This window comes from Indicator indicator, chromosome 2 (assembly GCF_027791375.1).
Source record: "Indicator indicator isolate 239-I01 chromosome 2, UM_Iind_1.1, whole genome shotgun sequence".
In the NCBI taxonomy this organism is placed as follows: Eukaryota; Metazoa; Chordata; class Aves; order Piciformes; family Indicatoridae; genus Indicator; species Indicator indicator.
In genome coordinates this window covers 58370102-58383094 of record NC_072011.1, presented here as the reverse complement: position 1 = coordinate 58383094, position 12993 = coordinate 58370102, and the positions used below count along the sequence as shown (strand labels likewise).

Genomic DNA, 12993 nt, shown 5'->3' with positions numbered 1-12993 from the left:
AACTTCTGCCAGGAGCTGAACACATCCAATGTGTTCCCATGGGAGAAGCAGCACCTGAGACCCCAAGCAGAAAAGATAGCATAATACAACAGCAGTGGCATGGAAAACACTTTACTAGTTCCTGGCATCACTCCTGTGATGCAATCCGTGGCAGGTTGACATAGCTCTTCATGGGTGGCAGAGGTTTGATCTTGCGTCCAGCCCAGCCCCCCTTACGATGCCACAAGCCTGTGTGTGGCCGTTTGCCCAGCCAGCGGTTTCGGCCTGCCTTCCCGATCACCCGCTTGTTGTGGTCAACGTTGGACACACGACCCACTGTGGCCACACAGGTCTCCAGCACCTAGGGGACAGGTAAGAGCTGCTGGCTTCCCTGAGTACATCCAGCTGTGTGCCCAGGCAGTCAATTCAGGGACAGCATGGCTCCTCTACCTGCATATGCCTCTTGGATGGCAGCTGCACGATGGCCGTCCCATTCACTTTCCTCAGCAGCACCCCACAAGTCCCTGCAGCACGTAAGAAGAAAGGACACAGCTACCTCAAACAGCAGTAGAAAGTATCTCATCCTCTGGTAAGCACAGTCCCCATAGTAGGAACTCTCCAAAGACCCTGCCATTGCCCTTCAGGCAGCACTTCTTGAAGAAAAGACCTCAAGGCATCACTAGTAAGCGATGGAGGCAGAGCTACCACTGCCTCTGCCTCTCTGGAAGGCTGTTTTTCACCCTAACAAGGGGAGATGGGAGGACAGCAAATCCCTGTCATGCCCAGAGCACTGCCCCCCTGCCCTCCTCTCTACCTAAGCCCAGCCCAGCTACAAACGGTGGGTCCCCTTCCCAGAGACACACCAGCTGCCCGGATGTACTGCGCTCCCTTCCCAGGGTGGCTCTCCAGATTGCAGATCAGCGTGCCGACAGGGAGGGCACCCAGTGGGTAGGCATCCCCTTCGTTGGCTGACACTGGAAGACAGAAGCTGATGAGGTGGGCAAGGAGCAGCCAATAAGGCCCTGGCTGTGGTGGCATGGCTGCCCTGGCAACATCTGCCCCTGGCCCTGTCGTGCACCTGCCATCCTGCCAATGTGAGAGGAGTTCTTGATGATGTCCCCTGGCTTCATGTTCTCCGTGGCAATGATCCAGCGCTTCCGATTGCCACCGGCCACCAGAGCGATGTCAGCCGACCTGCACGGGGAGCCCACGGTGGGTGGGTGACTCAAAAAGAGACACAACCTCCAGGGGCTGGGGCCGAGCCCGTACCCTGCACTCGCCTGCAAGGGTCGTATCGGACGTTGATGACCTTCTCGGTGAAGGGCTCTGGCGGGGCCCCCTCCTCGTAGCGCAGCCGCTGGAAGTCGATCATGCGGTACCTCCGTTTGTGTCCCCCGCCGATCCCCCGCACACGGATGCGCCCTGCGGGACAAAGGGACAGCTGCTGGCGGCTCCGTCCCCGCCACACCGGCCCCGGGGCTCTGTCTGCCCTCGGCCACCCGTCCGCCCACCTGTGTGGTCTCGACCGCCCGTCTTCTTCATGCCTATGGGCCGCACCGTGTATTTGACCCGGCACTTCCACATGGGGTCGGTGGTGCAGCGCGGCGCCGAGACGTTCAGCCCGCGGCAGGCAGCCGCCAGCGCTGCTCCGGGCAGGCAGGACCGGGGAGCAGGTAGTGGGACACGGGGCAAAGCGGGAAACCGGGCGGAGAGCAGGAGCGACCCGAAGGCGCGGCACAGAGCGGCGGCCATGGCTGCGGCCACCGGGGCTTGTGACGGGGCGGGGGCTCCGCCGGAAGCGGCAGCGGGGCCGGCTCTGGCCAGGGCGGCCATGTTGGGTCTAAGGGGGCTGCGCCGCTGAGGGGAGGGCGGTGCCGGGCTGGGTTCTCGCCCCGCCCCACCCTACCCTCGCACCGCGACAGGGGACTGGGACAGCGACCGCGATTGCGTCGCGGTGGCCATCGAGACCTCGCCTCGAGCAGCTTGGGCGGACGCGGTTTGCCGGGTAGGGTTGTGGGGTCCGGTTTTCGGCTGGTCTCCTTGCCCTTGTTGGGGGGTCCTGTCGGGTAACCGACCGACGACTGGCCGGCCGCCGCCGCAGCGGAGGCCCGTGGGGAGGAGGGTAGCCGCCCTCTTCGGCGAGGGTGCGGGTAGCCCCGCACGGCCGCGGGGGACACGGCCTGGGCTTGGCGGATGGCGAGGGGAGGGATGCGGAGACCCTGGCGGGCGAGGGCATCGTGGCCTCCCGGAGGCGATGGGAGAGGAACGGGGCCCCCACGGTGGAATCCCCCGTGCCCTGGTGGCCGGAGGAGCGGGTGGCGGTGCCCGCCCTAGGCGCGCCGTGCCCGGAGCCGGCGGTCCGCAGTAGCAATGCGGGCGAGGTCGGCGATAAGGGCGGCGGTACTGCGGACTTTGGAGCCGGCGGGGTGTGCCCTTCGGCCTGCTGGACCCAACCCCCAGAGCGGGCACCAGAGCGAGTTCTTAGCTCGGCGGTCACCGCCGGCTCCTGCCCTCCTCAAGCGGCACCGGCTCCCCGAGGTGCTGTGCTCTTGGCCTTCCTGTGGATAGGGCTAGCAGCCTCGCTGCCTGTGCCAGGGGCAGCAAGGAAAGGCCGGGACCCCCCCAGGGAGCCCTGTGTGGGTGACAAGGGTGAGCCAGCCTAAAGTCCCAGTCATGGCTGTGTCCCGGGTGCTGTGGGCACAGACTGGGGGATTCAGTGCTCTATAATTAGGATGTGTCTTCACTGCCAGGAATGGCTTTCAACGTGAGGTAAATACTATGTGTTTGTCCTCCTGCTAGACAACTCGTGCGATTTATTTTTTATTTCTTTTTATTTATTTAACCGTGTTATAGCTGTGTGTACTCCCATAGCCATCCAGGTTTGCCCTCCAGAACTAGGGAAGGGAGAACAGCAAGATGCTTTAGAAGAGTGTCTTGTGAGATGAGGCAAGAGAGAGCCTGTGTGTCAGCATGGCTGGGGATCCCTTCTGGGACCCTTACTCCTCTAGGGAAACCCGGGACAGGAGTTTCACTGAAGCATTGGCTTGGGTGGATGTAGGTGGGTTGGTGATGGCATGCCTGCAGAGGCTCAGAAAACACTGAAGAGAGCTCTGTGAAGGTTGCATGGTACTGTGGGTGAGGTGGTTGCAGCAAGCTATGTCAGCTGCTGCGGCGTTTGTTCTCTCTCTGTGTAAAACATCTAGAGGTCGAATGAAAGCTTCCAGGCAGTGCCTGGTCCAGCTCTGCACTGTGCAGTGCTGACACGGTAGGACTCACAGCGATCTTGTCCTGTACCCGGGCATTTCTGTGGGCACAGCCATAGCGATTGCGCAGCCTGAATGTTCTCTGCAGCTCCACCTGCTTGGCTTTAGGGAGGTGGGCTGGGGTCAGCAGTGGGGACATGAGTGAGGGTGATACCAAGCAGAATGTAAAACCTTTCACCACAAGAAGGACAAACACTTCCTTCCCTGGGAGGAAAACCCAAGGCCAGGTTGGGCAGAGCAACCTGGTCTAGTGCAAAGTGTCCCTGCCCATGGCAGGGGAGGTTGGAACTAGGTGATCTTTAAGGACCCTTCCAATCCAAACCGTTCTATGAATCTATAAGATTGAGTGTAGGGTGGAGCAAGATCTAGATGGATATATGGCCCAGATAACTGGCCAGATGGCTGAGCAGGAACAACCTGATACTGGGGCAGAGTGCATTGGGCAATGTGTGGGGACAGCATGGGGACCCTGCCCTGCTGCTTGGTGCTCCCGTCGGGCCTCGGGGAGGGAGCCCTGCGTTTGGCGTTCGTGGCACTTTCTGCATTCCCTGGAGAGCTTCTGACCGTCCTGCCTCTGGAGTCTGGCTGCATCTCTTCCCCTCCCCCTGCTGCAGTGTGGTTTGGCTGCCTGGTGCCTGAGCTTGTGTTCGAACCCGAGGGCAGCGCGGGAGCCCTGCGTGGCTGGGGCGTCCGGGAGTGCCAGAGCTGGACAAGCCGCTGCAGGCAGCCAGGTACTGCTGCTCCTCTGCAGTGCAGGGTGGGGGAGGATTCCCATCCGCTGACTGAGACGGGCAGGGTGCCCAGCTGCCCCGGAACAAAAGACCGTTTTGAAGCGCAATTTTGGGCAGTGCTGAGGAAAACTTTTCTCCTTGGGAAGCTTACAGTTAGCCAGGTGGGCACAGAATTTCTCTGTGGTGCTATGAGGAGGGACGAAGGGGATTCTCTGGCTTGTTTGTCCCAAGGGTATGCAGCGGGCGTGCCTCCTGCTGCCAGACAAAGCCGGAGAAACGGTGATGGAGGCAGCTCCTAGCGTACAGCAGTGGCTCTCAAAACTTCCAGAGCATTGTTTCCTTCCAAACCTTCCTCGCGTTAATAAATTGCTTCCGAAGCTGTTCCAAAGCACAGATGTACCCACCCCACCATACCAAAGGTTGGGGGGGCCGGGGGCAGCGATTGCTGGTAAGCTTCTGAGGGGGAGAGGATGCGGATGGGAGGAGCTGTCTGAAGAAGGGCTGGGGGATGGTGTTGCAGCAGAATGCTCTGACCAGGCAGCCGGGAGAGATCTCCACAATGGTGGGAGGCAGCAGCACGGTTACCAGCAACCGCAGGCTTTTTTGTGTCTCCTCCTATAGCTGCCATCTGACACTCTCGTGGCTCCATGCTAGGATCTCCTCCAGTGCCCTTGGTTCCCTGTCTCCTGTGCCAGCTCAGAGACATGGAAAGCAGCCACCCCCGCTTCTGCATGAGGGCAAGGAGGGTGTTGCTCAGCAGGCATCTGGTCAAGGAACTGTCTGGCTCAGACAGAGGGTAAATAAACATGGCAGAGCTCTGCTGCAATTGGTAGAAGGAGCAGGAAGCGCATGCTCGTTCATCTGCTGGTTTGGAGGGATACCCAGGTAGGAAGAGCATTAACCCTAAACACCAAAATGGCTCTCAGGGCACAAAGGAAACGTGGCAAGATTTTGACCTTGGTAGAGATGCTGGATGAAGGCTTGATTTGCGAGGAAAGAGCCAAAAAGCTCCTCAAAGAACTCCAGCTGATCCTGGGAGACAGAGATAAACCGGATCCTTTGCTTACTGTGCAGGTAGAGCTTTGTCTCAGTGGATTTCTTGGCTGCCTTGTTATGGTTTACCAGACCCATTTGCTTCTGGAAATAATAGTTAAGTCTTGCAGCCTGCAGTCAGCTGGTCCTTGCAGCTGCCCCAGGTATGCTGTGGAGGGAATGTGGGCACTTCAGAGCCCTCAGGGTACACAGAGTTGGCTTCAGGGGATTTGCTGGTCCCAGCTCTGTCCTCAGCATCTCCTGTACTCCTGGGGCGTATCCAGTGCTTTGCCCTCACATTAGACAGATACCTGCAGAGGCACTGGCTCGTGGGAATTATTCTGCCGGCTTTGATACTACTTCATACTTTCAAGGCAAGGTAATGGCTCTCACTTTGTCTTTTATACAGTGAGACTCCCAATCAGATTCTGAAGGCAGGAAGAGGTGCTTGTCCTGGCTTTGTTCCAGCTGCTTAGCTCTTCTCTCTGCTAGCCTGGAAACAAGTTTTAATGACGTTCCACTGTAGTTGCAGGCACAGCAGGTGTAGAATGGATTTGGTGAGCTGCTGCAGACAGGAGAAGGATTTTAAAATCAAGGTCTTACCAGCTCATCTGGAGGTGCCAGCACAAGCTGTCTGGTGAATGGGGGTGGTGAAGACTGCTCTTCTGGTTCCAGTGGCCTGCTGGGGTTGTAAACAGCATGAACTGCAATAAGGAGCAAAATGGCCCTCTGCTGATGGCACACATTGGTGATGGCTTGGGTTGGGTTGTTTTGGTTATTTTTTTAGTTGTTTTGTAATCTTTGTTGCCTCCAATGTCTCTGTTCTTTTATTGCTAATGAATGAAAGAAATAGGACCCTGACCTAGTGTGAGGTGTCCCTACCCATGACAGGGGAGTTGGAATTAGATGATCCTTGAGGTCCCTTCCAACCCTAACAATTCTATGATTCTGGTCTTGAAGGCAATGAGTGGTCTGATACAAAGCCAACCAGACCATCCCATTTGTCCTCCTTGGAGTACAAATGCTTCTTGGAATTGGATCATGCTTTGGTGTCACTAGAACTAATTGTTTTGGTCAGTCACAAGCTTTTGGCCTGTGGTTTTCAGGTCTGGACTGCAAAGCAGGAGAGGAATGGGAAGCTCCCAGGTCCTTTATGTAGTGACTTGAACCTGAGTCACTGTGGCCCTGTAAACCTGGCTTGCTGTAGGTTTCAGGAAGGTTCTGCTGTGGTACATTTTCTGTTAGAGATATGTGGTACGTGGTGGGGAGTTGAAGCTTCTGAGAGTTTAGTGCTGATGGAAAAGAGCATGAAGGGAGCCTCCTATCTCCTTGTGGGAGAGGCCTTCCACTTGAGCTGCAATTCTGGTTCCTTAGTCCTAGTTAAAAGCTCCTGGGGCTCAGACTTTCCCAACACAGGCCTTCTGGTATCTAGAAGCTTTATACTGGAGCTTTACACTCAGCTAGAGCTGGCATGTGTCAGCTGCTGCTGAAAGAAGCAATCCTGGCCTTGATGCCTGTCCATGGATGGGGACAGCTGGGCTGTTTCCAACAGCACATTCACTTTGTACTGTTACACATGACTATAAAGCTGAAAAGGGAAACCTGGTTGGTTGAAGCCCTTCTGGGCTCTAAGATTGGCTTTAAAACCAGGCAAAGGGCTGACTGGATCATAGAGTCGTAGAATTGTTTCAGTTGGAAAAAACCTCTAAGATCATCAAGTCCAGCTGTCAACCTAACACCACCATGGCCATTAAACCATGTCCCAGGGTGCCATGTCCACACTTCCAGAGATGGGGACTTCACCACCTCCCTGGGCAGCCTGTTCCAATGCCTGAGCACTCTGTCAGCAAAGAAATTGTTCCTAATCTCCAACTTAAACCTGCCCTGGCACAATTTCAGGCCATTTCTTCTTGTTCTGTTGCCTGATATGCTGAAGAGTGTCCTGAATTTTGGGCACGGGAGAATGTGAGATAGCTAGGTCCTTGCTTCCATTCCTTGCTCTGCTATGGGAGGTGGACTGCATTGCCTCTCTTGCTCTGGGACAGGGGGACCCTGTCCCCATGGGACCTTAGTGAAAAGAGGCACATGCTGCATTCCCTTCCTCTGGGCCTAGAGTCACTTTCTAGTGCTGTGGTACCTGGGCCCTTGTCCTGAAGTGGTGTTCCGCACAGGCAAATGTAATAGTTTATCTAAGGAATTCAGATGAGGAATTTTTATTTATTGAATTACTGGGTTTGTCCCACATGGGGATGGTTAAGCCACGGGACAGGGATCTGAAGAGCTTTTGGGATCTGTTTTGGCGTGATATCCCACCAGCCTTAACTGACACAGATACCTGTGCCACACAGCCCTGCTTTGAGTGAAGGGGTGAACCAGAGACCACTAAGAGACCTCTAAGCATCCCTTCCAATTAATGCAACATCCAGACTCTTACTGGGGAGGAGGTTGTGACAAAGCAGCCTCTCATGGTCCTTGAAGTCATCTGTGTGTTGCTTTGACTCTGTAGACTGTCTGCAGTGCCAGAAAGGTCTGGGCTGGAGGTTGGGGTTGGGAAAGCACGTTGATTCTCCATCCTACTGCCTACTCTTTTTTTTGGCAGTAGGATGGAGAAACTCATGACCCAGAGACAAACGGTGGCAGAGGACCTCCTGCACGTCAGAGTCTGAGTGACATCATTTGGCTTTGGGACTGTAGCTTGGAGATGTGCTGGCTGTGAACTACCAGGATGCTGACCCCTGACTGATCTCCTCTTTGTGTGTTTCCAGGGGCTCTAAGGGAGCCTCTTTCTGGCAGTGGTGCCAAGCATCACATAAAATTTTATTATATTTTATTTTATTTTTAATTTATTTTATTTTTAAATTTATTTTTTATTTTAATTTGCGTTTTTTTTATATTTTAATTTGGTTTGTGTTTGAATTTATTTTGTGTTTGAATTTATTTTGTGTTTGAATTTATTTTGTGTTTGAATTTATTTTGTGTTTGAATTTATTTTGTGTTTGAATTTATTTTGTGTTTGAATTTATTTTGTGTTTGAATTTATTTTGTGTTTGAATTTATTTTGTGTTTGAATTTATTTTGTGTTTGAATTTATTTTGTTTTGATTTATTTTGTGTTTGAATTTATTTTGTGTTTGATTTTTTTTGTTTGAATTTATTTTGTTTTGAATTTATTTGGTGTTTGAATTTATTTGGTGTTTGAATTTATTTGGTGTTTGAATTTATTTGGTGTTTGAATTTATTTGGTGTTTGAATTTATTTGGTGTTTGAATTTATTTGGTGTTTGAATTTATTTGGTGTTTTATTTTGTATTTTATTTTGTAATTTAATTTGGTTTGTGTTTTAATTTGGTTTGTATTTTATTTTTTTTATTTTAATTTTTGTATTTTAATTTGTTTTGGTTGGTTTTTTTTATATATATTTTGTTTGGTTGGGGTTTTTTTATAATTTTTATTTTTCATCATCCAAGGTATTTATTAGGTCTAGAATTTGTTGCAGTACCCGTTAGGAATGAGGTCAGCTATATATTGTTGATCTCACTTTTATCTTTAGAGGTCAGCCAGGCTTTCCAGAGACCCCCTTAAACCCCTTGTTCTGTTTAACAATAATGAGCTGGCAGAGATCTAAAACAAAACGAAGAAATCCCTCCCCCCAAAACCAAACAAAACAAAGAAAACCAAATCAAACAAACAAAACCACAAAAAAAACCCCAAACAAACAAAAAACCCCACCATCCCCTCAAAAAAAAACTCCCAACAAAACAACCTCTCCTTGCAAGTTATTTTGCTTCCCAAATACATAACCTTGCTGCTTCTCCAGGTAGGAAAAGCATCTCTCATAGCGTGATCACAGGATCGAGAAATGCCAGGTTGGAAGGGACCCCAAGGATCATCTGGTCCAACCTTAGATGTTTCTAGGATAGTTATTAATGACCTAAGACTTGAAGCCCTATGTCTCCCTGTCTAAATGCTACCATTGCTATCTATCTCCCACACATTGTTCATTCATTCTTGTTATGGGTCAGACTTACTCTTCTCCACAGGAGGATTTTTTCCAGAACCCAACTCTTTTTCTGAAACTACCTTACATCACCTTTTCTACAGAAGAGTTTACTGATAAGAAGCTGTGCCCACATCTGTGTTTGGGTTGTTCAGTCTGGAGAAGAGAAGGCTCTGAGGAGACCTTATTGTAGCCTTCCAGTCTCTGAAGAGGTCCTACAGGAAAGCTGGGGAGGGACTTTTTAGAGTGTCAGGTAGTGATAGGACTAGGGGGAATGGAGCAAAACTAGAAGTGGGTAGATTCAGATTGGATGTTAGGAGGAAATTCTTCACCATGAGGGTGGTGAGGCACTGGAACAGGTTGCCCAGGGAGGTGTTGGAAGCCTCATCCCTGGAGGTTTTTAAGGCCAGGCTGGATGTGGCTGTGAGCAACCTGCTCTAGTGTGAGGTGTCCCTGCTTATGGCAGGGGGGTTGGAACTGGATGAACCTTGAGGTCCCTTCCAACTCTGACAATTCTGTGACTGTATGTGCAGAAGTGCTGGCAGGTCAGCTGCCGTTTGCAAGAAGGTGATGTTACTGTCTTGACAGTGTTGCTTGTGTGATGTCCTGCATATAAAATCGAGGAACTATTGAGGTTGGAAGAGACCTTAGAGATCATCAAGTCCAACTGCTCACCTAGAGCTTGTAATCATAGAACCGTAGAATTGTTTTGGTTGGGAAAGACCTCGAAGATCGAGTCCAGCCTTCAAACTACCACCACCATGACCATTAAACCATGTCCCCAGATGCAACGCCCACACATTTCTTGAACACCTCCATGTCAGTGACTCCACCACCTCCCTGGGCAGCCTGTTCCAGTGCCTGACCACACTTGGCAGTGAAGAAATTTTTCCTGATAGCCAACCTAAACCTCCCCTGGCACAATTCCAGGATACTTCTCATTTTATCACCTGATAGTGGGGACAAGAGGCTGATCCCACCACTACTGCTAAGCCACTACCACTAAATCATGTCCCTCAGCACCACATCCATGTCTTTTAAATACCTCCAGGGATGGTGACTCCACCACCCTCCTGGGCTTACTTGTTCTAGGGACATGCAAAGGAGAGAGCAAGAGAGCAAAGTGAAATGAATTTGTTTGGGCTTGTGTAAATCTGAATCAGGTTTCTGTCCTACTGTAGCTGACTTCTGATTTCCCTGGTGTTTTTTGTTTTGGTTTGTTTGGGGTTTTCTTTTCCTTTATAGCCTTCTAGCATTAGACACCATAATCTAAGCTTTAAGATTCTCTTTGACCCATTTAGTCTGGTGTCCTCATTCCTGTTGTGGCAGCTGTTGTGTGTTTAAGATGGCAGTGAAGCTTCCAGCTCTTTTCTCTTCAAGCTCTTGCATGTGGGAGCAGCTTTTTCGAGGGAGAGAAGTGGGCTGCTGAAATTGCTAATGCTTACTGGTTTTCCCGGTTATGCACTTGAATCCAGGAGGAAGGTTTCTGCCTGGCAGGATGTGCTGGCTGATGGATTCCCAGCTGATTGCTGCAACTGCCACAGAGCTCAGTGCACGCATGTTCCTTCCCTGTCTTCCTGCAGCACTCCTCCAAATGGGAGCAGGGGAGGAGGGGAGGTGGAGGTGGGTGTTGCTGGAAAGCCAGGCTGTTCTGGCAGCTGACTGTGAATAGGGAAGACAAACCAACTAGAGCAGAAAAGTGCTGGTGGAGACCTGGGCTGTGACACCTGCAGAGAAATGCAGCAGGATAAGCTGGCAGCTGGGCACTCTAGCTCACAAGGAGCTCATCGGAAATCATTTTTTTCCTCTTCTAGTCTGAACCTCTCCCTGCCAAAAAGAAAGGAAGGTAGGTGTCAACCCCCTTTCTGCAGGAACCTCTGAGTGCATTTTCTGTCTGGATAAAGGACACTTGGTGCCCTTTACTGAATGTGTGGGTGTAGGACAAGTGCTTACACGGCAGCCTCAGCCTGCCTGACCTTGGCGTTGGTTGCCATAGAACATATTTCCTCTCTGGAGGGCCTGGCACTGAGTGTAGACCTGCCAACCCTGGGGAGAGCTAGAAATAAGGATTTATAGGGAAAAATTGTCACTTTGGAGGGATAAGATGTCAGTTCCTGCCAGTGTTGGTTGGTTTTCTTTGCTGCAAGAGGTAGCAGCGTTTAAGTGACTTTTCTGCATTCTTCTCTTTGTTTCCTTGTTGGCACTTGGAACTAAACAGCCCACGTGCTGCTGTTCTCAGGTTTTGCACCTGTGTCCAGTCTGGATGATGCCCTGTGCACCTTAGAACACTGGAAGCACCTTGGTACCTAGTTGAGCTGTGCCTTTAGGACATCATCCTAGAGAAGAAAGAGCAGGGTTATGTGGAGGTGTTTGCACAGCCAGTGAGAGAGGAGGAGCCTGTATTGGTAGGTCTTAAGGATCTGAGGATGTAGATGCAGGGTAGGATGAAACTGTGCTGTGGATTGGGACATTTTGATTATGTGCCCTTCTCAGATGAAATCTTTACAGTTCTGAAAAACAAGCTGATGATAGGGACTGGAAAAATTTCTTTCCTGCAAGAGTGGTCAGGCACTGGAACAGGCTGCCCAGGGAGGTAGTGGAGTCACCACCCTGGAGGTGTTCAAGAAATGTGTGGGTGGTGGTGTTGTAGAAGCACTGATGATTTAACAGGTTGCTCAGCAATTTCTCATCTGAGGAGCAGTCCTGTGCCTGGTAGAATTAATGAAGCTGATTTTCAATGGATCTGGGTCTTGCCTGACTCTGACCTAGCAAGGTGTGAACTCTGGTGGCTTTTTATCAGGATTTGTAACGAGATCCTCTTCCCAGTGGATTTGTATTGTGCTTTCTAAAGATGGCAGCAAGAGCTCTGCATGGACATCAGTCATGATCCCATGAAAACTGTCAACGTTTTACAGCTGACTTGCTGCACAGAGGGACAGATGAAGAGGCACTTGTGCTGCACAGCTCTGTAAGCCTTAGGGCAAAGGTTTGAGGGTTTTTTTGTGTGCTGGGTATGAGGCTGGTCCTGGGCATCTCCTTGTGTCCCAAACATTGCCTGTGCTCCAGAGGACTCCCTGATTGACCCGTTTGTGAATCTGGGGCTGTTTCCTTACAAGCTCAAATGAATGTTTAACCCTTTAGCAGTTGTTACCTTGTCTTTTGTGGAAGTAACTAAGTGCCTGTTGAGCCTTCCTGGGAGGTTGTTGGGACCCATTTCAGAGCAGGAAAATGGTGCTTTGCCACGCTAGACAATGCTGACAATCTTTGGGCTGCCAACCTCTTTCTTCAGAGAGCTGGGAATCATTGCACATCTCTGGTGATTCTACCACTTTGCTCTGGTGAGACCTCACCTGGAATACTGTGTGTAGGTCTGGAGCCCTCAACATAGGAGGGACATGGACCTGATGGAGAAGGTCCAGAGGAGGACCATGAAAATGATCAGGGAGTTGGAGCACCTCTGCTACAAGGACAGGCTGAGGGAGCTGGGGGTGTTCAGCCTGGAGAAGAGGAGGCTCTGGGGAGACCTAATAGTAACCTGCCAGTACCTGAAGGGGGCTACAAGAAGGATGGAGAGAGACTGTTTACAAAGGCCTGTAGGGAAAGGATGAGGAGCAATGGCTTCAAACTAGGGAAGAGTAGATTTAGATTGGATGTTAGGAACAAGTTTTTCACCATGAGGGTGGTGGAACACTGGAACAGGTTGCCCAGGGAGGTGACTGGGGCCCCTTCCCTGGAGATATTCAAGGTGAGGCTGGACAGGGCTCTGGGCAGCCTGATCTAGCTGAGGATGTTCTTGCTGACTGCAGAGGGGTTGGACTGGATGACCTTTGGAGGTCCCTTCCAACCCAGACCATTCTATGGTTTTGTGATTCTTCCTGAGCTGTGCTCGCTTGCAGAAGTCTTTTTTAGGCAGGGCTTTCCTTTTTTGCTTTAGTACTTGATCACTCCTGAAGAGGTGATATACAGGTAGGGAAAAAAATTGGGGAATCATGG

At 51.1% G+C, this 12993-nt stretch overlaps 2 protein-coding genes across 2 annotated transcripts in view; one reads left to right on the top strand and one right to left on the bottom strand.

Annotated features, from left to right (window-relative positions):
- Positions 1-108: 108 nt before the first annotated feature.
- MRPL2 (mitochondrial ribosomal protein L2) lies at positions 109-1731 on the bottom strand. The gene is made up of 6 exons (XM_054398292.1): positions 1491-1731; positions 1260-1401; positions 1058-1173; positions 843-953; positions 430-503; positions 109-340 (listed from the first exon to the last, which is right to left on the bottom strand). Exons 1-6 carry the CDS (start codon positions 1729-1731, stop codon positions 128-130), a joined length of 897 nt encoding a protein of 298 aa, XP_054254267.1. The 3' UTR covers positions 109-127.
- Positions 1732-1953: 222 nt separating this feature from the next.
- Positions 1954-12993, top strand: part of KLC4 (kinesin light chain 4) — a 31946-nt gene continuing 20906 nt past the window's right edge. The window contains exon 1 of the mRNA XM_054396351.1: positions 1954-1984. The gene's annotated coding sequence lies outside the window, so the exon portion shown is untranslated. The remainder of the gene's footprint in view (positions 1985-12993) is intronic.